This window comes from Puma concolor, chromosome E3, assembly GCF_028749965.1.
Source record: "Puma concolor isolate L17-30 chromosome E3, mPumCon1.1.hap2, whole genome shotgun sequence".
Classification (NCBI taxonomy): domain Eukaryota; kingdom Metazoa; phylum Chordata; class Mammalia; order Carnivora; family Felidae; genus Puma; species Puma concolor.
In genome coordinates, this window is record NC_141682.1 from 15315790 (window position 1) to 15340062 (window position 24273).

The window sequence follows — 24273 nt, forward strand, 5'->3', positions numbered from 1 at the left end:
CAGACCCTGCCTGCTGGCTCTACCCTCAGTGCACATCTGCACAGCCCTGCGCGGAGCCCCAAGATGCTCGTAATAAAGCATGAGCAGTCATAACTCAGGGTTCACCTTGGCCAAAAGTAAATAAGTAGAAGGAATCTTCCATCAGAAAATAAATGGCCCTTCTCCAAGCTGAGAGCTGGATTACCCTCCTGAAGGACAACAGAGTGTCTTCAGCAGCTGGCCTCAGGCCTCAGGCTATAAAGTCTGGCTGGACTTCATTAGGGACTCCGCGGGGCCCCCACTGCTAAGCCTGCCCATGTAGGCTTGAGGGCTGTTAGAATCTCTCCCTGCTATTCGTGCCTGCTGAGAAGGCACCTTTCAGCCCTGCTCAGCTGCCTGGGGCTGAGTGAAACACGCTCCTGAGCTAGGCCACTTGCCCAGGTATACGGAGAGCGATTCCACTGGCCACCCTGGGGGTGGGGGGGGCGTGGGGGGGACGGCAAAATCCAGCCCGCAGTCCTCTTGAAAAGCTGTGCGCCCTGGCAGTGGCCCAGATTTAACAGAGAAAAAAGCCGATGCTCTAAGGAGAAATCATCTCTTGATTATTCAGAGCAACGCTGGGAGGGAAGGGAAAAGGCAAGGGAAAGCCAGGATCTGTAAGAGCCACAGGTGATTTCCAAACTCCCTTTGGTTAGTCATCTCGACCTCTTTAAGAGTCACCTTTAAACACAGGGACTTCCTGCCCGGATCTCATGGCCTCTACTCACGGAGCCTTCCAGCCCCTCCTGCTGATGACTGAGCCCAGGGACCTACTCAACTAAACAGAAACGCAAACACACCCCCAAATCAATGTACCACTTCCCTAAGCGGACTCCCCGGGGGTCCGGGGAAGCCTGGGTCCCGCTCAACATACTAGCTGAGCTTTGGCCTTCTGTATGGTCACCTGGCTTTGGAGGCAGTCAGGCCTCTACTGCCTGCTTCTGCGTCCGAATGTCCTCTGGCCAACTGAAGCCGAGGAGATCCCCCGAGGGTCCTGCTCTCCTCTCCTGCCACCAGCCTCTGTCCAGACGGGGGCGAGCCTGGCTCTGCTTCCTGTCACTCCGGCTTCCTGTCACATGCCCCCACCGGGAACCCTACCCACCAGCCTCTGCTGCCTTACGGTTTACTTATATAAATAAGCCAGTCTTTTAGATGAGCAAGCAATCAAAATGGACAAGAGCAGGAAAGGCTATCAGACGGCCCTGTCCCTCCGCCTTCCTCCACTCCTGCCCAGTCTGCAGCAAGCTGGGCTTCGCTGGCCCAGAGCTGGATTTCCCCGCCTTCCTCTTGCGAGTAACGTCCGTGAGGCGCCCCTCTTGCACGGAGACAGCACGCTGGTCAGACCATGTCACTTAAAAGCAAATAGGTGGGCCATCGGGGTAACTCTGACGTCTCTTTAGAAAGCAAATTTCAACTCCATGCTTTAAAATGGTGTTCACAAGGAACACGGCATCCCAAAACGTCGGGGAGAGCGGATTCTGGCTCGGCCTCTGCGGATGTAACACCTAGCTGAACATCTGGCTGATTCCACCTCATTTTCGATTCTCGAAGAAATTAAGTCCTTCTTCCTCTTTGTAATTTTGCTGTTTAATCAGGGGGTTACCAATGAGGAGACGACAGGGCACGGTCCCAGGATGAATTTAGTCACGGTGTTCCCATCCCTATCCCTGCCCTGAACACCCAGGACTACACCGTGTAACAAAGGAACAGAGGCAATTAAAATAATTGCTGTCCATTCCCACCATGTCTAGGCTTCCAGAGGATTCTGATCTGGGCAGGATTCAAAGCACCATGGCCCCAAGTCAAGAGACAGCCATTAGCAGGGCTTAAAACCTCCCCTACAGCTGGGCCCTGCGTAAATGACAATATGGAAAAATGACGACGCCACTGGTGATCAAGATTCCGTAAACTGGAAAATGTATTTTGGGAGCGGAAGGCTGTCCCCCCAAGTCCGTGTACAAAGAAACCAAATAACGAGGTCTGTCCCGCACAAAGATGTCATTTATGCAGAATTTATCTCTGAGCCCGCTCCCGTTCGCACCACCGTTAGACTTGGCCACAACGGGTGGCCAGAGTCTGGCACTTTCACCGTAGACGCACAATCGCCTCAGATGCCTCCCGTGGGTGGCTGACCTCCCAGACAGGGCGGGCTCCTTACCGTCCAGCTCCTCCACGGAGATATTAGCAAGCTGCTCGCTGTCGCTGCCCGCGGACAGAGATCGGTTGAGGTAATTCCCCTTGTACAACAAGCCAGCGGTCACGTGGTGGAAAGGCATCTTCTCCCTGTTCACAGAGAAGCGGGAGTGGGGAGAGAAAGAGGTCACCGTCCGTTCCTTCTTTCCTTCCTGAAAGGACCACCTTGGTTTTCAGATGGCCGGTTGTCACTTTTAAAAGAACCATCACATTTCTAGAGGGAAAGTCAGAAAATCCCAGGGTCCCCGTGGCCTGAACAACTCCCCAGGGACCCCGAGTTCTAGCGCTTTCTTTGCTTTACGTGCTACTTCACTGTCCCGATTTACTCGTGAGTTGGAACCATGTGGTCCTTGCACGCCATGGGACATCATGTCATCATCACATCCTCGTCCTCTCCGGGCAAAGAAGAAGCCTCCCTGCTCCTACACTTGGCCCGATAAACTTTTTTGGTCCTCCTTAAGGAACGCACATCTCAGAAATGCTGGGCTCCCCGGGGACTGGGCGTCTGAGCTGTGACCGTGTGGGAGATCCAAGGGTTTGACTTCTCCCAGGTAAAGCAGATGAGCCACTCACACAGCACCCGAATCGGGTGGGAAACGGCAGGCCCTAAGTAAATACAGACAACCTTCTGCACCTGGGAGAGGCGGCCCCCGTGCCAGGCTTGGGTGCAGACACCTGCTGGTCAAAGCCGCTCACGAGCGCAGCCCTCTGGGACGCCGCTCAGGCCACCCGCCCTGCCAGAAAGGCGCGTGGCACTCAGTGTCCCAGAACAAAGCTGCTTCCAGAATCTTACAGGGAATTACTGCATCCCTTAGACCAGCAAAGCTCCTCTGCCCAGAAGACAGCCCTGGGGCTTAAGAGGTCCCACCAGTGCGACACAGGCTAGGGGAAGAGGGAGGAAAGAGGCAGCGTAGGGAGACAGAGCAAGTGCAAAAGAGAAAGACAAGGCAGCTAGAAAGGTGGGCTTCTCCACAGCACAGAGAACACGACTCTCTGTTACGGCGAGGGAGCCGCGGAGCGTGTTGGGACACATGTTGTGCTCCCCTATCTGGAAAGGGGGCTAAGAGGACTGATCCCCCTTTGAGTGGAATTAGGGAACAGGTAGGAAGTGCGGGGAGTCCATTACAGGCTGTGAGTAAAGAACACCTCTTAACAGGGCTCCGGGAAGGTGAACTGGGCAGCACTGGAGGGGGTGATCTCCCCACCCCTGGGGGCATTCAAGCAGCGGTGAGGGCCTCTCTGCCAGGGTTCTGTGGGAGAGAGATAACTCCTGAGCTCTCTCCCCACACATCCCTCACTCTCCAGAGAAGCCACTTGTGAAGTCTTATTTCTTACTACGGTTTGCACCTGTATGATACGAGGGAGCAGCCCCAAGGGCCCTCCAGGCACTGATGAGGTAAAAGCTATAACTTACAGGAAGACACCCCCCCCCCCCCGGTCTCTGAGGATGACCGCTCGGGACATCCAGCCTTGCTGTCCCTCAAACCCACACTCGTGACAAGAACTGTCCTAACCGTGGGAGGTTGGAGCCGGCAGGCACCAGGGACACCCGGTGACAAGTGACAAGTCCTGCAGGACCCACACCCCACCCTCTCTCCAGGCCAGAGCACACACTGGCAGGTCCCTGTTTGGGCTGAGAGCCGCTAACTTACAAACTAACCAACGAGACACCTAAAAGCTACGGGGCTTGACCCGGAACACAGAGCCGGTTAGCAGAAGAATCAGTTCTAGAACACAGGCCTTCTTAGTGCTATTTCCACTAAGCGCGTCAGCTAAGCACCAGACATTTCCACCGGATGTCAAACTCTCATTTCAAACTCAAGATGTCTAAAAACGAATTAATTATCTTCCTGAAAAATAGGCCACACTTCCTGATTTCTCGATTTCTCTCAAAGGTACTTTTCACTCATCGTAACAGACGGGACATCTCTCACAAATGTTCTGGGTCCCCAAAAAGTAAAACAGACACACGGCTGAGGCAAGAGCCGGCCATCAGGCTCCAAAACCACACTCACCCCTCCCCGGCTCACAAAACCTACATCCGCCAGCCAATCACGAACGGCAGGATGCTCGTTACAAAGCACGTCTACACTGGCCAATTACAAGGGGAACGTTCTCAGCTAATTAGAAGTCAGACTTACGCCTCGCAGCTGAATCTATCCTCACACATAAAAAACAAGAATCTTTTGGGGTGCCTGGGTGGCTCAGTGGGTTGAGCGTCCCACTTTGGCTCAGGTCATCATCTCGCAGCTCGTGGGTTTGAGCCCCACGTCGGGCTCTGTGCTGACAGCTCAGAGCCCGGAACCTGCTTCGGATTCTGTGTCTCCCTCTCTTTCTGCCCCTCGCCTCCACCTCTCTCTCAAAAATAAACATTAAAAGAAGTTCAATACAAGAAGCTTTCTCTTGGACAAACACTTCAATTACCATCTCCTCTTTTCACCGAGCGAAGATTTTCAGACCAAACACACTGACAAGTGAGAATCAGATGTCCCTTTTGCCAGGGCCGATCCTAATTTGGGGACAGGGCCATGGGCTGTGCTTAGTTCCCAACACTGGCTTCAGCTTCCCTCCCACCACTGGCCACAGGACCCAGTCGGCTTTATCAGCGGTTATCTTAATTTCTAAGTCGTACAAACATGGGAAGACACGAATTTCACCACCCGGGGAGAGTCCCCCCACCCCGGCCGCCAAGCTCAGCACATGCGCAGAAAACATCCCCTTCCCCTTTCACCGCCCATCATTCTAGGTTGTCCGCGTTTTATAAACATCTGCCCATTATGAGCCTGTCTGTCTGAGGCTCTGGGGGCACCACACAAATGCCTCCAGCCACAGTGACAAGGTTATACTCGGTCGGATGTAATCCAAGCCCCTCCCCAGGTTCAGTCACAGAATATATGTGGAGCACTTTGCAGAGAAAACTGGCCACCAGTGAGTCCCATTTGACAGACCAACATGATTTGCTTCTGGAAAAAGCAGCTTGCAAAAGTAGGCTCACAATCAGGGCGCCCAGCCTGCGCCCCCAACCGCTCCACGTAGCGTGGGGGAAGGAAACATGTAAGTGGACCCTGCGCGTGGACAAATGGAGTCGTGTTCAAGAAAGGGAGGAATAAATACAATCCCAAGGAAGCTAAAAACAGCCGCTGCAATTAAAAACTAAATTTCACTCCACGCCACCTGGGGAAACCCAAGCTTTCAGATGGTCCCTTTGGCCAAGGAAGGGAAATACACACAAGTTCATCAGCAGAGACAAACACGATCCTGCACCGGAACTTGAAGATGGATCCTTCTTTCCAAGAAATATTTTTTCAGTGGCAATTTTATTCATCGAGAGATATTAATTTGACGGTATGTCATATGGACAATTTTTTTTTTTTTTTTTTTTTTTTTTTTTTGTATTTTCTGTAAGGCAGTGCAGTTTCATGGTAAGGAGTCAGAACTTTCTGGTCAAATCCAGGGTTGGGACTGAAACTGTAGCTCTTACCCTTATGGGCCACGGAGGTAAGTTGCTAACCTCTGTTAGCAGCACTCTCCTCCTATGCAAAAATGGGGTTTTGATATACACCGAACAGTATTTTTGTAAATGTGAAAAAAGATAAATTCCAGAAAGCACTGGGTTTAATACTAGACATACTCCCAACAATACCACTGATTATCTGCTGAAGATTGTATGAAGCAGGACGCGGGGCAAAGAGACCACGGATTCAGTAGGTTGAAAATAAAACACGCTGGGTTATTAAGAGGGGATCAGTAAGGACCCGGCAGAGGGCGAGCTTCAGAGAGAAGTTGAATGGCAATGTGCACCCGGGTGCTGAGGGATCTGGTGTGTGAACAGCAGAGCACGGGGCGGGGGGTGGGGGCAGGGGGGTGTCCCAATGCCACGTGCTCTCAGCAAGCAGCCAACTGTATCAGGAGCGAGGAGCTATTCGAATGGAAAGCACCAGAACTGAAGATGAGTCTGCTTCCTGGGCACCGGGGAGGTTGGTTTTATTGTCACCTCGAGGGCAAGGTATCAGGAGGCTAAAAAGGGGGTGGGTATAGGGGGAAGGGTGAAACCGATGAAAGGGAGCAAAGGCACACTTATCCTGATGAGCACTGAGTAATGTGTAGAATTGTTGAATCACTATGTTGCAAACCTGAAACTAACATAACACTATGTGTTCACTATACTAGAAATAAGATTAAAAATAAGGAAGGAAGGAAGGAAGGAAGGAAGGAAGGAAGGAAGGAAGGAAGGAAGGAAGGAAGGAAGGAAGGGGAGAGAGAGAGAGAAAGAGAGGAATGAAGAGAGGGTGGAAGGAAGGGAGGAGGGAGGAAGGGAGGTGGACGGAAGGAGGGAGAGAGGGAGAGAGGAAGGAAGGAGCGACTTCTGTTTTTAGGGGCAAGGAACTGGCATGTTTCCTGGCAGAGTAATAAGCAGAAGAGACCCACTCACATCGACTTGAGATGATGCCCGTCGAGGATGGTTAATTTTATGTGCCAACTGGACTGAACATTATTCTGGGTGTGTCTGTAAGAGTGTTTCTGAATGAAATGAACGTTTCAGTCAGTAGGCTCGGGGGGTGGGGGGTGGGGGGATGGGAATTGCCCTCCCCAAGGTGGGGGGCGGGGCACATCCAACCTGCCGGAGGCCTGAAGAGAACAAAAAAGCAGAGGAAAGGAGAATGCGTTCTCTCTGCCTAACTGCTAAGCTGGGACACCATCTTCTCCCCGCTTCAGACTCCGACCCAGACTGGCGTTTACACCATTGGCTCTCCTGGGTCCCCAGCTTGCCAACCGCCTTTCATAGAGCCTCTCGGCCTCCATCACCGGGTGCGCCAATTCCTTATAATAAATCTCGCTAGGCATCCCTACCGGTTACGTTTCTCTGGAGAACCAAGACTAATACACCTTCCCAAAGACTCAGGCACGCTGCTGTGGGCTGATATTATTATTCGGGACAAATACTGCACCAAAATGTAATTCTGCAGGGCTCCTCAAAGTGTGGCCTGTGGACCACTGCCAGTTGAACACGGCTTACTGCTGGTCCGCACCGAGATAAGGACAAGAATTGAAAGACAGCATAGAAATTTTTACAGCAATTTATAGCATTGTCCCCACATCTGAGGAGGGGACCAGGTGACTTCATGTTCGAACTAATCCTTCCCCACGAATAGTTTGAAAAGCACTGCTCTTTATTTCGGTCGTATAGGTTCTGGTAATGGACCTCAGAGATGGGGAGGGGGTGAGAAATCTAGAGAAAGGCATTTTACCTTGTCTCTGAAACTTTTTCAAAGGATTTAAGAATTTTTAAAGTCTTCGACGGACTCTGGAAAGGAGGGACAAGACCTCAGCTGAAGCTTGCGCTCTCCGCAGGTGCCTGGGGTGAGCACGGAATCGACTGCGGACTTCCCAGAGCGGCCTGTGCAGCCAGGAGACATGCCCTTGCAGATCTTGAAGAGGGAACACGATTTGTTTTAGAAGCGCTTAGTCAAATGCCCAACATACAAGGGGCATACAAGGGGCTACCCAAACTCTCTCCTATTTCAGGGGCTCAGGAATGGCCAACCGTGACATCAGGCTATCTCCCTTCCAGACTACGTGGGAATTGCTTTTTAAAAGCAACCTGGGTCGGGGCGCCTGGGTGGCTCAGTCGGTTAAGCGGCCGACTTCAGCTCAGGTCATGACCTCACAGTCTGTGAGTTCGAGCCCCGCGTCGGGCTCTGCGCTGACAGCTCGGAGCCTGGAGCCTGCTTCCGATTCTGTGTCTCCCTCTCTCTCTGCCCCTCCCCTGCTCACACTCTGTCTCTCTCTCTCTCAAAAATAAATAAACATTAAAAAAAAATTTTTTTTAAGCAACCTGGGTCAAATCCCCGCTGTCCTCGGCACCACTGGGAAGCCGCAACCCCCTTACCTCCAGCTACTCAAGGATCACACCTCCCGGTAGGCCACGTGGCTAGAAATGGGAGGGTCGGGGGCACAGGCCCTGCACGTGGAGATGTGAAATTCGCTGCAGGCACAGGTGTCCGTGAGAAGGACCCTAGGAGCAAAGACCTAGGTGGATTATGGCTTTTCATGTCTTACTTTTGATTTAGGAAGAAATGCAGAAGATCTGAAACACCCCAGAAATGTACGTCTTCTCCTCACAGCCCAGGAGTTCAGTAACGGGGAGACGAGAAGATCCGATCTTCCTCCAGCAAAGATGCGCCACATGAATGCCAGCCAGACACCGGGCATTTGACTAAGCACTTAGAAAACAATTGTGTTCCCTTGTGAAGATCTGCAGGGGCATGCCAATTGGCAAACAGAGTTGGGATCGAGCTCAAATCAGACAGGAATGAGTAAGCAGAAAACACCAACGTGGGGGTCTGCATAAGAAAAGTCTGCATCATTACAGGAGGAAGCACTTTTAAGAAGATGTAAAGCAAAGAACATACTGTCGACAGTGATAGGATCCAAGAAAGAGGACAATTTTACGGTTTCTGGTTATGTCCTTACAAACAAGAAAGAGAGCAGGGTGCCTATGAAATGAGAATGCAAATTCATAAGAAAACATCTGAGTAGGTGAGGCGATATCAGGTCAAAAAGCAGAACAATATACTGAGAGGTAAGCTGGTCTGGAGAAGGGGCAGGCCTTGCAAAGCAAAGAACCCAAAATAGTAGCAGAAGGAAAATCTCCATTAATGGCAATAAAGAGTATTTCAAGCAAATAGAAAATCGAGCAAATAACATCATGCGTGCACGGACCCACCACTCAGATTGAATAGAGGCTGGTATTTTACCTTACTTGGCAAAGATTTTTTTTTGACAGTAATAATAAGATTATGTTGATGCCCTGCCCACCTCTCCCATTCCTCCACCTCCTCCCCTCCACTGTGAAATGCATCCTTCCCATCCATGTTTTAAATTCCCCTACATTTGCTAGTAACTGTATAGAATATATTATAGTATTGCTGTATATATCTCTACATTTACATAAATAATACCACACCACACATATGCTTTTACAACGTGCCCATTTCACTCTACATTAAATTTTAGGGATTTGTCCAAATCCATGTATATACACCTAATTTATTTTTAACTGCTCCATAGTTTTCCACTGTATAAATATGTTGCAATTTGTTTATTCACTATGTAACTGATGTCAAAGTATGCTACGGGGAATATCCTCGTGTGTATCTCTTTGTATATTATTTGCCAACATTTCTTCCGCCCAGAGACCTACATAAAATATCACACAGGCTTTACCAAACTGCTCTCCAAAGTGGCTGAGTTAGTTTTCTATTGCGAACGTAACAAATTGCCCTTGAAGTGAGTGACTTAGAACAACAAATATTATCTCACAGGTTCTGTGGTTCAGGAATCAAAAGTTGCCTCGCTGGGTCGTCCTGGCTCAGTAGATCTCATGAGGTGTCTGCAGTCAAGACATTGACCAGGGCAACCACCCTCAGAAGGCGTGACTGGATCTGGAGGATCCACTTCCAAGATGGCGTACTCATACAGCTATTCACAAAAGGTCTCACTTCCTTGCGGGCACCACCGTAGGGCTGCTCAAGTGTTCTTATGAAAAGGCAGCTGGCTTCCCCCAGAGACGGGATCCAAGAGATAGAAGGGAGCTTTTATGACTTGGTCTTAGAAATCACATGCCGTCGCTTTCACTCTATTCAATTCATTAGAAGCAAGTGGCTGCCTAAGTATAGCCCACACTGTGGAGTATAGCCCACACTGTGGATTCCTTTGAAAGATGGGTGGTTAGTCTAAGAGCATGTTTATTTGCCCCACAGCCTTGCCAACATTTGGTATTAGCAGACTGTTACATTTTTCTTAACTGAATATCCCTGATTGCTAGTTTAGGCATCTTCTTCTATGACTTTTGGCCATTCTGGGTTCCTCTTCTGTCAATTAGCTTCTCATATTTATGTATTGGGTTGTTTCTCATTTTTGGATTGCCTTGTTCTTCCGTGTTATTGTTGTCCGATGTTTCAGGTCAACCTTCCTTTCAAGCCCTCCCATTATCCGTCGTCGTTGTTGTTGTTCTGTTTACAACCAGAGCTTTTCTAGACTCTTGCACAAGTTCACCAGTTACTCAACTCATTGTTGCTTCTTGCGAGGCACACTTCCCTCTGAGTTCAATTCCTATTTATTTATTTATTTATTTATTTTGAGAGAGAGAGAGAGAGCACACAAGAGCATGTGCACGAGCAAGGAAGGGACACAGGGAGAGAGAGACAATCTTAAGCAGGCTCCACACCCAGTGTGGAGCCCAACATGGGGCTCCATCTCATGACCCTGGGATCATGACTTGAGCTGAACTAAATCTTAACTGTTAAATTATTGTATCTTTCACATTCCTTAAATTATTTTTTTAATTTTTTTTTAAAGTTTACTCATATATTTTGAGGGGGGCGGGGCAGAGAGAGAAAGAGAGAGAGAGAATCCCAAGCAGGCTTCATGCTGTGAGTGCAGAACCCGATGCAGGTCTGGAACCCACAAATCATGAGATCATGACCTGAGCTGAACCCCAGAGTCAGACGCTTAACCGACTGGGCCACCCAGGTGCCCCGAATTCTTCTTTTTAGTTTTCATTACTTTTATCTGTGTATCTCATAAGCAATTTCCTCAAAATTAAATTCCCCAGTTTCTTGTTTTCAATTGTAACTTAATCCGTGGCTTAACCTGTCCACTGACTTGCATCGAAAAGACCATCTTTTCCATTCCTGGCCATTTAACTTGGTTTCTCTTACCAATCCTCCTCTCATTGTGCACTGGGTCTGAATCTTTGGTTACAATTTCTAGTCTTTTACGTTTTAGGTTCCTACTTGTTCACATTCTCTTTCAGAATGTCTGTTGTCTCAATTTCTTAAGGCACTAATTCTCCTCTTTGTGCTTCCTGGACGTTGCCTGGCGGTGAACTGTGGCAGGCGTGGACTACCGCTTTCCGTGGCAGGAACTCCTGTGGCAAGCTCAGCGGGCGCAGCTCTTGCCTTGGGAGCCCCATGCGCTGGGAAAGCCGAGTCCGTGGCACAGGTGCCACGGGGCACAGGGCCTCCCGAGCTCAGGACCAGTTTGTACCTTCATCCTTGGCTTGGAATGCCTGCACCCACGCGCATTCCAATTTGGACTGCGCTTCCCTGAACGCCAGGTTTGAGGTCTGATTTACCACTGGAGCCTTTAGAGCCTTTGTCTGGGCAGAAATAAACATCTCTGCCACTTTGCCGAGCAGTGGGCAGACTGAGTCTCGTCTCCACTTAAAGGAGGGACAGCCAGACCGTGGTCTCAGTTCCCACCCCTGCCTGTTGTGGCTCCAAGACCACACTTTTTACCCCAGCATGGACCTAAAACTCAAACTTCCAGAGCCTTTTTGGGTTTTCCTGCTCTGCAGCAACATCTAGTCCTCTGCTCTTCTCTGGGCTCTGAGTTTCCGTCTCTTTCTCTTCTGTTAAGTTGTTTTACCAGGCAAAGTATAGTCAGGAAAACAGAGCCCTGTCAGGTAGTTCAACAAAAGGATTTAAAAACATGGGCTGGGGCGCCTGGGTTCAGTTGTTAAACATCCGGCTCTTGATTTCGGCTCAGGTCATGATCTTGTGGTTCGGTTCGTGAGATGGAGCCCTACGTTGGGCTCTGCACTGAGAGCACAGAGCCTGCCTGGGATTCTGTCTCCGCCCGTCCCCTGCTCACGTGCTCGCTCGCTCTCTTTCTCTCTAAATACATAAATAAACTTAAAAAAATAAACAATAATAAAAGTCAATATTTGAATAGCTGCAATGACATTTTGTCCAGCTTTCTTGAGATATACCCGACCTATCACACTGTGTAAGCTTAAGGTGTACAATGAGTCAATTCGATGCACTTAAATACTGCAAAACAATTATCACCCTAGTGTTAGCTAACACCTCCATTGTGTCACATAATTACCATGTCTTTTTTCTGTTGAGAACAGTTCAGATCTACTCTCTTAGCAGCTTTCGAGTACCCAATGCAATATGATTCACTGTAATCACCACGTTGGATATTCGATCCCTTGAACTTATTCATTAAAATTGAATTTGTTGGGGCGCCTGGGTGGCGCAGTCGGTTAAGCGTCTGACTTCAGCCAGGTCACAATCTCGCGGTCCGTGAGTTCGAGCCCCGCGTCGGGCTCTGGGCTGATGGCTCAGAGCCTGGAGCCTGTTTCCGATTCTGTGTCTCCCTCTCTCTCTGCCCCTCCCCCGTTCATGCTCTGTCTCTCTCTGTCCCAAAAATAAACGTTGAAAAAAAAATTTTTTTTAAATAAAAAATAAAAAATAAAATTGAATTTGTTAATATACGCTCTCCGATACTTCCTAGATTCAAGTTATTAAGTTAAAATTACAGGTTTATCTTCAAAAACCAAAAATGGAAATAACTCGAGATATACAGCAAAGTAACATTCAAATAAAATGTTAGGTATTTGCTTTCATTATCCTAAAGAGAAAAAACAAACACGACATAAGTCTTAAATGCTGACTTCTTAGAAAACTAACAACAAAATAAATTAAGGAAACAGGAATAATGAAAGAGATGAATTAGAAAACAGATAAAAGAGCTGGCTATTGAAACAGAAGCAATAAACTAGACGAAACTCTGACAAGTCTATTAAAACAAATAGAGAAAGCACACATAGAAAACATTCTGAAATATGAGAAGTCTATGTGCAACTAACTCTAGACTAATAAATTTAAAACCCTGCTTAATTAAGTGAATGATTTTTTTCTCTCCAAACACAGAAATTAGACTTTTTGGGGAAAGTAATGTGATTTGATATCATTCATGCTTATTGAAGTACTTGCCATAACACTTTGTTAGATGCAGTGATTTAAAGATCTGCTTTTAGGTTGGGTGTATTTCCATACTAGATTTTAACATCTGCCGTAACCAAAAATACACCTCAGAAAGAGACACAGATCCAAACTGAAGAAAAATGTCATTGGCAGTATTTACTAAATCACAATATTCACTCTACACCCTACAGGCATACCAAGATTTCTGCTGATATTTGGCTGGTAAAGTTTCTTCTTCCCTAATGTCAATGGATGATTTTGCAAACTGAAAGCAATCGCATTTTTGTATTTTTAACAAATGGGTCTAAAAAACACTTGATCTCTTCATTTGGAAGATTTCTTAAGCGGTTGACAAAGTTCTGTTTCCAGATTTTTTAGCTTCGCAGATTTGAGTTTATAGATAGCATGCTCACATCTTTTCTTTTTTTTTTTTTTTTTGCAACAGAATCACATCATGGTTGAAACATTTCCAAAAACATGATTTTCAAAATGCTCTTTCCATAGCATGAGTTTCCTCTAAAAGAAGTCATTTCCTCAAACCTTTGTTGAAGTGTCATCTTTAAGTGTGTGTGGCCAACAGCATCCGCCATCTCAGAAAAGATCAGCAAATGTGGATCACTCCCCTGTTGGTGGCAGAAAGTGTGTGACCCTCTGTGTTTGACAACTCTTTTAAGAACTTTGCCCTGAACTAAGCCCCACACTTGACTGTGACGCAAAAGCCATCTGTAGTCATTTTCCATCCCATTTCAAAGATACAGGCCAGGTTTCATTATTCATGAGAGTGAACACAGATCAACATTTTAAATAGTCTTTTCGCATTTTCCAATGGTTTCAGCCAACTTCTGTCTGATCTGATTGGCTCGTCAGTGTTTTCATTCATAAAGCGCTGATGAAGGTGTCTTTGGGGGAGCACAGGAAATGCCATCTCAGCCGGTGTCTTGAGGTCCACTTGGGCCTGTGTGATATGCATGATCCCAAAGCTGGAGCTTCTTGGCACATATCCTGCCCCTTTTTGGAATGCTCGTCTAATTAAAATTAATGAGTATAATCTGTGAATCCCCCACACCAGGCACGTGTGTCACAAGTCACTGGAAACAAGGGCATGAGGAAGTCACTGGAAGTAAGGTCAGTGCCCCCATGAGCCCACCTGTCCTGAACACATCACCCCCATCACATCAGACCAGCAGGCAGATGAGCAACTGAGGGTCGGTGTCTCTCCACAGTAGACATTAGTGAAACGTAATTTCTTTCTCCTTCTCTTCTCCTCCTACATCCAAAGGGACACCAAACACATCCCATTTTGAAAATCACTGCAGAGGTACTGCCATTAAAATGAGGGAGAAGACAACTTGCCCGTCCCCTCTTCTATTAAGTAACACGATCCTAGAAATTCTACTTAATGCCGTAAGACACGAACGAAATGAAGAGACTGTTTAAAAGGAGAAGACCAAGAAATCAAACGATCGAAACCTGGAGTGAATTATATGTAAATATCTAACCCCTCTTTCATAGTCAAAGGACATTCAAAGTTAAAAGGGAACCACAGAAATCACAAAGGAAGAGGCTGAGAGCCTTGCCGGTATAAAAATATAAACTTTGGAGGGGCGCCTGGGTGGCGCAGTCGGTTGAGCGTCCGACTTCAGCCAGGTCACGATCTCGCGGTCCGTGAGTTCGAGCCCCGCGTCGGGCTCTGGGCTGATGGCTCAGAGCCTGGAGCCTGTTTCCGATTCTGTGTCTCCCTCTCTCTCTGTCCCTCCCCCATTCATGCTCTGTCTCTCTCTGTCCCAAAAAAAAAATAAATAAATAAAAAATAAAAATAAAAATATAAACTTTGGAGCATTATAAACAGTATCACTAAAAGTAAGAGGCAAACAGGGAACACAAAAAGAACATGAACACACAATTCACAAAACTGGAAAGACAAACAACTAATAAGATATATGGAAGTAATAGTTGATCTCATAAGCCACCAAAGAAATAAAATTTTTTTATGCTGTTTTTTCAGCATGGGACGGTTTTGTTTACATATTTTTGTTTGTTTGTTTTTAGCATCCTGGGGAAAATATAATGGGCAGGGGACTTTGTGGCCACTGAAACAACAGCTTAGAGAAAACAATTTGGCAATTATGTATGAAGAGTCCAAACACTGGTTCTCAGCCTTTGACCCAGTAACTCTATTGTCTGAAATCTATGCTGAAATGTGTTCAAAAAATTGTGCGCCAAAAAAAGTACTGCGTTGTATTTAAAATGGAAACAAATGGGTGCCTGGGTGGCTCACTTAAGTGTCTGACTCTTGATTTCGGCTCAGGTCGTGATCTCACAGTCTATGGGATCGAGCCTCGCATCAGGCTCCATGTGAAACCTGCTTGGGATTCACTCTCCCTCTCTCCCTCCTGTCCCCTGATCGTGCTGTCTCTCTCAAAATAAATAAATAAACTTTTTTTTTTTAATTTTGAATGGAAGGACAAAGAAAGTAAAGGAAGAAAAATAAGAAAAAAATCTTAAAATATAGAAATCAATAAGCAATGCACATTAATCAGAGTAGGCTGCGTTATCAGTGATGTTTGCTAAAAATTTTAATGACATCGGAAATCTTTATAACATACTGCTAACTCTAAAAACATCTCAAACATAAAAACAGAACAGACTTCTCTCTCCTCAAATCCCACTAAAACCATGGTATCGAAGAACAAACTGGAATACGTTCATAAAAGCACAGAATCCGGAAGAAGGGGACCACCATCACTGGTTCAAAACAACGGGCAGAATGATTTTGCTCATCTTTTTTTTTTTTAATTTTTTTTTTTCAACATTTATTTATTTTTGGGACAGAGAGAGACAGAGCATGAACGGGGGAGGGGCAGAGAGAGAGGGAGACACACAGAATCAGAAACAGGCTCCAGGCTCTGAGCCATCAGCCCAGAGCCTGACGCGGGGCTCGAACTCACGGACCGCGAGATCGTGACCTGGCTGAAGTCGGACGCTCAACCGACTGCGCCACCCAGGGGCCCCTGATTTTGCTCATCTTGATGGACAAGGTTGAGCAGAGCAAGTCCCGGCTGAACACATGACAAGGGGAAGGCTGAGGTAGAGAGATGCACTGTGGGACAGCACGAGCACCCCGAGTTGGCAGGTACTAAGAGCTAGAGCAGGTACCAAGTCCACAGGGTGGAATTGGGGGTGACCGATGAAAGCCCTTTACTTGGAACAGATGAGCGGGTCTCCCACCCCAAGGAAAAGGTCCTCTTACTGGAGTGAACTTCCTGAGGGTTGGGTGGGTACCCCAGGGTGAGGCCCTCTTCCTCTGGCATTTGCTTGGGGGCGGCCTGTTCCCCCTTTCCCGGCCAGAAATGGAATCCATGCCCCACCCCTCTAAAGGTCTGCGGTCATTCCTCACGTTCAGGGGCAGATGCTGGTGTTGATGACACAGGAACCCTGAAGGGACTCGATTTTAGAAAGGCTCCAGCTCTCCCATTTCTCCATGAGGCCCCGTGTACTCACGTTCTGTATGTCACCTTGCCCTTGAGTAAACCAAAGAAGCTATGTTCCCGCCCAAAGGGGGAAGCCAACAAGTTACTCATTCTCTGAGTTTCATCCTCGGCCCCCACACACCTGATAATATCCAAGAAGAACCAGATCCCCAGCAACAAGACATTAGCCTCGAACAAACCTCAGTCGCCACTGGCGTCAATGCCCCTGACTTTGGGGGTTTATGGAATAACACCTGTTACTCAGCTGACAGTCGCCTTTGATCGGACCCTACCCAGGATTCCTGAAGGAACACATATCCTCGACCCCTTTCCAATATAAAACCCCAACTCCAAGAGACGGGGAGACTCACTTCTCTTTTTCTGAGCCTCCCAAACACTCCCTCTGCTAATACCTGTGTCATTTGCTCCATTCAGTAGACTCTGCTCTCACTTCCTCCTTGTCTGATTTCTATCCTGGGTGAAGCCAAACGCGCTCTGCGCTGGTCCCGAGGGGCCCGGCCCCCTAGGGGTCCTGGACCCTTGCCGGCCTGCGTCATGGACAGTAAGCCTGACTTGTACTGGCACTTGCTTTCTTTTTTTTTTTTTTAATGTTTATTTATTTTTGAGAGGAAGAGACAGAGTGTGAGCAGTGGGGACGGGCAGAGAGAGAGACAGAGGGAAACACAGAATCCGAAGCAGATTCCAGGCTCCAAGCTGTCAGCACAGAGCCCGACGCGGGGCTCGAACCCCCGAACCGTGAGATCATGACCTGAGCCAAAGTCAGACACTTAACCGACTGAGCCGCCCAGGCACCCCACGTGCTGGCACTTTTCATTCAGAAAGCTCAGAAATGCCAATGCCAAACCAGGACTGCTGGACCCTTGAAGACACTCAGCATCCCCAAGAGGACAGCAAAGGTGACCCCAGAAATAAGAAGGAGGATTCTGGAAAGAGAAGGCACCTTGGAAGAATTTTAACATAACGCTTCAGGGAGACCTGACAGGCTGCTTAGAAAAGTGAGCAGTGAAATCAAGAGCTTGGGAAAGTTAAAATTCGGATTGGAAAAAAAAAAAAAAATCAGTACAACTAGAGGGGAAATTTATGCACACCACACAATATAGAAAAATAAAAATTGTTCACTAATACCCAGGATTAATGCAGAAGGGCCACATCCACGTCATAAGCATTTCAGGATGACAGAACAGAGAACTTGAAGGAAAGGAAATAATAGAAGAAAAATATCTGATGATATGAAGCTCTGGAGAAAAGGCCCATCAAGTAGCTCAAGACTTATAAACAGCCCCAAACCTCATAAGGTTACAGAGCACGGGGATAGAGAAAGGACTCTAAAGCTTCTAGAGCAAAGGACAGACAGCTTCCTGATGAATGATGATCACACCGGCAGTAGACACGTATCAGCGTCCTCGGACACTAGATAACAGAACGGACTGCTTAAGTCTCATAGGAAAAATTACTTTATACCCAGTCCAAATCCAATCAGGGCAGGCACTTAGAAAGTGTCCAATTCATACACACTTCCTAACAGAGTCACTCAATCAACTGTGTCGGCAAAACATACAAGGAATCCAAGAAATGGGAGAATGGGATCCAGCCCGTGGATGGAATCTAACCAGAAGGTGCGCTCCCAGAAGGCCACCGCGGGAGCAAATCAGACCAGGGCAGGGACAAGAGGAACCCGCAGGAGCCAACGACGTGCTGCAGCTGGGTCATCTCCGCAGTCACACGGCGATATCGAACGTCAGACGCAAGTAGAGAGGGCTGTCCTCTCCCTTCCTCCAAGGTGAGGGCTTTTTCATCTTTCTTCTACAAGTGGCACAAGACTGAGGACACAATAGTTGTTTCTGCACAGAATATTTATAATAATAATATTCATCATAATATTATAAACACTACGTTCTTTTCGAATCTGAAAGCAATAGACAAATCATGGAAATTTCAACTCCAGATAGAGCACGAGTGTACGTGTTTGACCCCATGATGGTCTAGTGATACAACTGGTCGAAAACAAGGAGAAAGGAACGTGGGGTGCGAAGTCCCTCATGTCTCCCAGTGGGAGGTCCAAAGGTACTGATTAAAGTTAATAAGGAAAGAGTTAAGTGTATGAGCTAACGCAAGGAAGCCCCTCAATTCAAAGATTTAAAAATAAAAACGTGGCCAGCAGAGACAGGAAGGTAAGGACAGGGAGGGCTGTGGGGCAGCGGGCTCCCCTTGTCCTTCATTACAGAGGATGGGGAGGTTCTACTTAATATTTATCTACTGTTTATTTTCTTGAGAGAAAGAGACAGAGTGTGAGCAGGGGAGGGACAGAGAGAGAAGGAGACACAGAATCGGAAGCAGGCTCCAGGCTCTGAGCTGTCAGCACAGAGCCCGACGCGGGGCTCGAACTCCCGAACCGCAAGATCACGACCTGAGCCGAAGTCGGATGTTTAACCAACTGGAACACTCAGGCACCCCATGGGGAGGTTCTGCTTAAAACAGGGAACCAAAAACGCAGGAGCACTTCATCTGGAGTGATTTCACCCACGGAGGGTGCCAACAATGACAAATGGCTAAAAGCAGTTGCCTCTGTCGTGAAGGCTTTGACTGACAGGGACTCTTACTTTTTATTTGTACCCACTTATATTGTTTTTTATTATCTGATCCCTGTATTACTTTTATGAGGTCAGCCCATAAAATTATATGGGAAGCATAACCACAACTATATAAATATAATTACCTGGTCCCATCTATATTCACACGCATAGTCACATGCATTCACAGGGATGCCCACATACGTGTGCTCACAGGTATATTCGCAGAAAAAAGTTATTGGAAGGAGATAGAACAAAATGTAAATACTAGTTATTGCTGAGCGATGGATGTAACTGTATTCTTATTTGTCTGAACTTTCCATGCTCGGTACCATGGATCTATTTCATGTTTATAGCTGGGAAGAAACCAACAGGGTTTCAGAAACTGAAGAGCCTGCCTGGAATTTCCTGCACGTGAGGGCAGGACCCCAGGGAGCCTTAAGGCAGAAAGAAGGCTGCTTCCAGGCCAGGGCTTAAGAGACCCACAGCCGTCACACGTGAGTACACACTGCGTCTGCAACCACAGGCCCCGGAAGACGGAGCCTGGGCGGGCGAGCATTAAGGGTTACTTACACCCAGCAGTGTGGACCAGATGTGCATCTCTTCTACCAGATCTGATTTACAGTGGAACCGCCTCCCCGAGATTTTCCAAGGATCGAGGGCCCGCAGGTAATCAGACGAGCACACCTGCTGGAAGGAATTTTATTTAGATCAGCGTCACAGGAATGCCGAAGCCAAAAGAGAGGCTTTTGGCAGATGGTTTTGAGTTGTTCTTTCTGAAAGCAATCAGACAAAAAGTTCAGCTGCTTTTTAAGGCTCCTCCTTCAGGCTATTATAACCTTTTTTAATTAATAAGTTGAATGTGAAAGGATTTAATTTTAATAAATTTTTATGGATCCTCATACAAGGTTTTCCTGCTAACTCTTCTGGAAATTTCTGGCTGCTCAAGCATCCAGACAAAGGTGGGGAGTCTTGCTGGCTGAGTCAGGAACCCTCTCGCAAAGACAGTGGGAAGCGAGAGACTGTGGGGTCTGGGGGAAAGAGCCGCACACCGTGCCCAACCTTGACCGTGCAGAGTTCTCCAGAATTCTTCACCAGCTGTCTTAGTCTGCCCAGGCGGCCATAACAAACTATCATTGACTGGATGGCTTCAACAACAGAAATTTATTTTCTTACAGTCATAGAGAGTAGAAGTCCAAACTTGAGAAACTTAACAGAAGACCATGGGGGAGGGGAAGGGGAAAAAGAAGAGTTACAAAGAGGGAGGGAGGCAAACCATAAGAGACTCTTAAATACAGAGAACAAACTGAGGGTTGATGGGCAGGAGCGTGTGGGGCGGGGGGTGGGGGGGAGGGGAAAATGGGTGATGGGCATTGAGGAGGGCACTTGCTGGGATGAGCACCGGGTGTTGTATGTAAGTGACAGATCACGGGAATCTACCCCAAAACCAAGAGCACACCGTATACACTGTATGTTAGGCAACTTGACAATAAATTATATTTAAAAAAGAAGAAAGAAACTAGACGTCCAAGATAAGAGTGTCGGCACGGCTAGCCTCTGGTGGGCGCTCTCTTCCTGGTTGGTACAGGGCTGCTTGCTTACCGTGTCCTCACGCGATGGGAAGAGAGAGAGAGCAAGGAAACTCTCTTGTGTCTTTTCTCATAAGGGCACTAATCCCATGATGAAGCCTCCACGCCACGATCTCAACTGAACCTGATTATCTTCCAAAGGCCCCACCTCCAGAGAGCAACACAGTGGGGGTTAGGGCTTCAACGCTTGAATTCTCGAAGGGACCTGATCCGGTCTATAGCACGAGCCAGATTCAGAGCAAATATGGCTGAAGGTGGACAAACTCAAGCCAGGCGTCTAAAAGTCTGTTCCTTTGTGTTACTTGTTTAAACTTGAATTAGCACTATATTGCCTGGAAGAGGCTGTAAGAGATTCCTGGAAAAAGGTACTGCACCCCTGGAGATTTAGCCTCATTTGGGCCAATTTACATAAAATGAAAAGCATGTAAATTAGATTCATTCAATCCATCATTCAGATGGAAAGCAGTTTGAAATTCACCTATTGTTTAGGAGGTGACAGCATAGGAATATTTGGAAATAAGACATAGTGCTGGGGACAAGGACTTCATTATATTTTGAGATTTCTTCTCATTTTTCCATAAATCTGAGGGCACCCAGGGGAAGGCTGCAACCAATCTAGCCACAGGGAAGGTCAGTTCAGCCGGTTGGTTGTTTGGTGGGAGGGACTTAAAGCATCTCTACGCTAGAATCCAGGATGGTGTTATAGCAGAAGTCACAGAACGTGTCCTCCAGAAGTCACAAACTATCAGGATAGGAGTCCCAGAGGTCAGGTAATATCTGGGCCGTGCACCTGAGAATTATGCGCAACTCAGGCAGAGAAGAGTGACTCCCAGGAGCAAGCAGCCTTGTTTCGTCCAGGTGGCGTGGCAGAGGGTGACACAGGGCACAGACTTCTTACCTGCAGGCCAGACACGGGTGCCCTGCAGAATGCCGCGCCCCAGACAGTCCACAGCCTTGGGAATGTCACAAACAGGACACAAGGTCATCCCAACAGCCAGGCGGAAGACTGAATGCAACGCGGCAGTCACCTCGGGGACATCGGCTGGCAAGGAGAGGGTCCCAGTTGACAGGAGAAACAAAAGGCAGAGACCAAAAATAAGCACACAGGCTGTCCTCCTGGTCAGCATCTAACCTTCACAAAGACACCGTGATGGAGAGGAATCTGCTAAAAGAAGGAGAAGCTTTTCTACGCGCAAGGGACACAAACAAATTTTAGAAAAATCAACAACAAAAGTCTACAAAGTACAAACAGACTGTGAGCTCCTTGGACACAAACTTCTCCCAGGATCAAAGCCTCTGTCAGGCACATAAGGAGCACTCAAAAATGTTTGCTGAGGGGCCCCTGGGTGGCTCAGTCAGTTAAGCGTCCAACTCTTGACCTTAGCTCAGGTCTTGATCTCATCAGGGTCGTGAGTTCAAGCCCCACGTTGGGCTCTGCGCTAGGCGTGACGCCTACTTAAAAAAATGTTTGTTGAATGCACGCGTGAGTGAGTGAAGATGAAACAACTTGTTTTGTTGAGAACCGCCAAGATAGAGAGGAGATAAGGCCTCGACTCCTGGGGTGAAACACATGTCCAGGGCCTGTGGGAACAGAGAAGTAGAATTTGGGAGCTAGAACTCTCACAGAGTCATAATGATGCTAGAAGTTTCTCTGGGGACCATGTCCATCTGGCATGAAAATACCAAAGAAGATTCTTCAGGATAGGTCATGCACAACAGCAGTGAACATTTGCAGAGGGCTTACTGTGTACTAGGGAATTCTACAAACAATGCTAAGCAATATGTCAGTTGTACCTTGTAAGGCAGGATTAATAGTATCCCCACTTTACAGACGAGGGAAATGAAGCACAGGCATAATAAATAACTGGTCCAGACTGCAGAGTTAGTACCCGGTAGAGTGGGAAGCCAAACTCAAGTGGCAGGGCTCCAGAGACAACACATAAGACTCCCTCTGCAGTGACTGTCCCTGGGATGGACAGACAGCAGCAACTAAAGGCATGTATTCATCCCAGAAATATGTACGGATGCTGGCCCTATTCATCCTTCCGGAGCCATCACATGAGGCATGGCCTCTGCCCTTCAAAACATACATACCAGTCTGTCTGTAAACAAATGTCCTGGAGGCCAGTGCGAGGCTCAAAAGGGTCCAAGGAACTTGGGAATGGAAGCTTCTTCTCTGACAAAGCAAAAGGTCCAGGGCCACGTGCCGTGGGAGTGTAAAAGGCAGTGGAGAAAGCAACGGAGGCGGGGAGCATTCTCAGGGAACTCAAGGAACACAAGGGTGGCGCCATGACTGAGGGAAAGGAAGCCACCTTCAAGAGCCCTTGGCTGAGGGCATCAGAGGGAAGCCTGATGGATCAGAAGTGGCAGGCAGGGAAGGCCACCGACAGGCAAGACAAACACAAGTGCAAGGTCCCCCCACTGTTTGCTGTCTTCTTTTGTCCCACAGCCAGCCAGGAAAAGCAACACTGGATCGCTTCCCACACTCCATTCGAAGCCAAAGAGGTACAAAAGCCAACCTAATTTAGTCATCTTCCCTCCGCTCTCCCCTGAAATGACCTTACTCACCAGGTCCAGGGAGCTGTTCTGCGTGTGAATTAGCAGCTTTTTCCCTGTGCTTCCTGCTTCGAGGCTGCCTGGAGGTGGGGGGATTTCAGACCAGAGACCGGAGTGTGAGGAAAGAAGCAGGCTCCGGTCAAGGTGCTGACGTTCCCAAGGGGGGACCTGCCAGCCCACTGCCCACCTCCGGGCTCTGCCCTCTCCTGTCCATCTGTGGGCGTCTCCCAGTCATGCCCCACACCCCATCCCTCTGTGTCATCATTCCCTGATGCTAAGGGTGGCCCTTCTTCAGTGTCCAGTCCAACTCACTCAGCAAGGAGGGCTTTGCCCTAAAGAGAGAAGCCGTGTAGCAGATCGGCCTTCAAGCTAAACAGACCCCAGACCCGGTCCTGACTCTGCCAGGTTCCAGCTGTAAGACTCCAGATGATGCAACCTTCTAAGTCTTAGCTTTCCCACCAGTACAATGGGGAGTCAGAAAGTATTTGCCCCATTGAGCGGTCATGAGTATTAACTGGGATTAGCCAGAAAATACTTCGCACAGGGCCCGGGACATGGTAAGCAACGCGCCCAGGTCCTGGCACTCAGGATATGGCTGAACATGCACAGCAATGGCTTCCATATGGCCGCGCGCACGAACATCAGTGGATAAGGAAGGTCCGGGCGGGGAAGGGACGGTAGGGCAGAGAGTGTGACCTCAGTGACTGTAACACTGATATCACCCTAGTGCCACTTCAGGCGGCACCTTGGGTAGCTCCAGACTCAGTCACGAACTGGGGTGGTGGGGGTGGGGCACACTGAGGCATGTGATGACATCAGCACAGAAACAACAGCAAGAGTGTAAAGTCTTAGAAGGGGCCAACAAGGAAAACGAAGGTGGTCTGTAAAAGGAGTAAAAACGTGGAACGTTTTGGGGCGCCTGGGTGGCGTAGTCGGTTAAGCGTCCAACTTCAGCCAGGTCACGATCTCGCGGTCCGTGAGTTCAAGCCCCGCGTCGGGCTCTGGGCTGATGGCTCAGAGCCTGGAGCCTGTTTCCGATTCTGTGTCTCCCTCTCTCTCTGCCCCTCCCCCGTTCATG

General features: G+C 48.1%; 1 protein-coding gene across 4 annotated transcripts in view; it reads right to left on the reverse strand.

Annotated features, from left to right (window-relative positions):
• Positions 1–24273, reverse strand: part of CALN1 (calneuron 1) — a 536504-nt gene that overhangs the window by 392258 nt on the left and 119973 nt on the right. For all 4 annotated transcript variants that reach the window (XM_086692032.1, XM_086692031.1, XM_086692033.1 and 1 more), the window contains one exon: positions 2177–2301. In XM_086692032.1, the coding sequence (XP_086548158.1) occupies positions 2177–2301 (125 nt within the window). The remainder of the gene's footprint in view (positions 1–2176; positions 2302–24273) is intronic.